Source organism: Phaethon lepturus, unplaced genomic scaffold (genome assembly GCF_000687285.1).
Source record: "Phaethon lepturus isolate BGI_N335 unplaced genomic scaffold, ASM68728v1 scaffold9882, whole genome shotgun sequence".
Classification (NCBI taxonomy): Eukaryota; Metazoa; Chordata; class Aves; order Phaethontiformes; family Phaethontidae; genus Phaethon; species Phaethon lepturus.
In genome coordinates, this window is record NW_010521215.1 from 17,033 (window position 1) to 18,757 (window position 1,725).

The window sequence follows — 1,725 nt, forward strand, 5'->3', positions numbered from 1 at the left end:
CACCCACCTCCCTGCCAGTGCCGCTGACCTTCTAGAGCAGTCGGAGCCAGGGAGCCCTGTGAGACCCTGCTCAGGCCACCCTGGGTGTCCCCAGCCAGGAGAGCGCCGGGGTCTCCTGCAGCACCCATGGCTCTCAGAGGGGAGCAGATGCAATGTTGCCCTAGACACCAGGGGAGTTTATCTCCAAAAGACCCGTGCCCTCTGGGCGGTGGGGAGAGGCTGGGGTCTCCCAGGGTGAAATCTGCTCCCCAGGTAAAGGCACACTCGGGAGGTACCACAGAGAGGAGAGGTCCGTAGACATATGGGGGAGCCAGGCAGGCGGGAGAAGGCAGAGGAGGAGTAGCTGAGAAAGACATAAGGCTGATGAAGAGCAGCATGTGCCGCCAGGGCACAGCAGAGCATTGCCACAGGGGGCACGCGTAGGGGTGGAAACAAGGAGCAGACCCCTCCCGACACCCAGAGGCTGCTACGCCCTCGGCCCCAGGAGCCCGGCAGACAGCCTCCCGCACACTGGCTCACCTGGATTGGAGGTGGAAGATCTCCTCGGCCAGGTGGCAGGTGCCCTTGAGCAGCACCCCGATCTGCAGGGCCACAAAGTGGGAGGTGATGCTGCGGGCAGTGGCCTCCAGGGGCTCCCCGGTGAGGTACAGCGCTGCGGTGCACAGAGCCAGGAGCAGGTACACGGCACACTGCGCTCGCCCTCCCCGGGCCTTGGGGATGAGCAAGGCGGTGGGGTGGCTCGGCCACCACGATTCCTGAGACATCTGCAGCAGAGGGGGGCGTCAGCAGCAATTTTTGTCCCCAGGACCCACAGCAGCGCTGTGGGGAGTGGAGAAAGGGGACACACACGCACATCCAGCGCTCACTTGAGCACCCCAAAGCATGCAACAGAGCCATCCCTTCCTTCGCACGCAGCTGAAGCACAGCCTCTTCTGGGGGGGGTCCCTCGGTGCTGCACAGGCCATGTCGGGGCTGCCCCCTGTGCCCACATGGGCTCAGCAAGACAGGGCCTGGCTGGCCACCCCACTCCCAAATTGTTGCCAACCCTACGCCAGCCCTCCCTGCTCTGCAGCCATGGGGCCATCACTCCTCTTGCCGCACTCACCGGAGCAGTTACCAGCTGCGAGACCAGATGGTCCTGGGTTTCCTGCACTGTGGTTAATGGGGTCTCTGGTCCAGCTTGGGTTGTTGCCTCCGGCGGCGCAGGCGGCCCCGGAGCCGTTGCACCGTACAGGCTTCTTGGTGCCACGGGTGGAGCTGCACAGTTCCCAGCACCGAGAAAAATGAAAATGAAAGGAGCTATTGTGGCTGAAGGCAGCTTGCAGAAAGCACCAGAGCCCTCCCACGCAGGGCACCTGTGAGGTCTCGCAGCCTGCAGGAAATCCAGGCATTGGGCAGTGCTGTGTGGATTTGGCAGGTTTCAACACCCATGGAAAGCCCCAACAGACCTGTTGGGTCATAATGGAGCTGAGCCGAGCTGGAATGAGGAAGGAAACCAGAATTTAATGAGGTATAATTTATTAAGTGCAGCAGATTTCAAAGATGGGATTTATTAAGCGCAGCAGGTTTCTAGGGGCGAAACAGAAGCAAATCTCTTCTAGCAGAGAGGGTGACTCACAGCACCCTGGATCCCCCCACCCCATGCAGCTCTGGGAGATGCTGGCTCAGGAGGCAGTGCCCGCAGGCACTGGTGACACAGCAGGGGCTCCCTGCAGCCAGGCTCTT

At 61.7% G+C, this 1,725-nt stretch overlaps 1 protein-coding gene across 1 annotated transcript in view; it reads right to left on the reverse strand.

Moving 5' to 3' along the window:
* TMEM173 (transmembrane protein 173) overlaps nt 1–1,725 on the reverse strand; it is a 19,197-nt gene that overhangs the window by 4,592 nt on the left and 12,880 nt on the right. Inside the window, exon 2 of the mRNA XM_010281448.1 lies at nt 520–764. Within this exon, the coding sequence (XP_010279750.1) occupies nt 520–764 (245 nt within the window). The remainder of the gene's footprint in view (nt 1–519; nt 765–1,725) is intronic.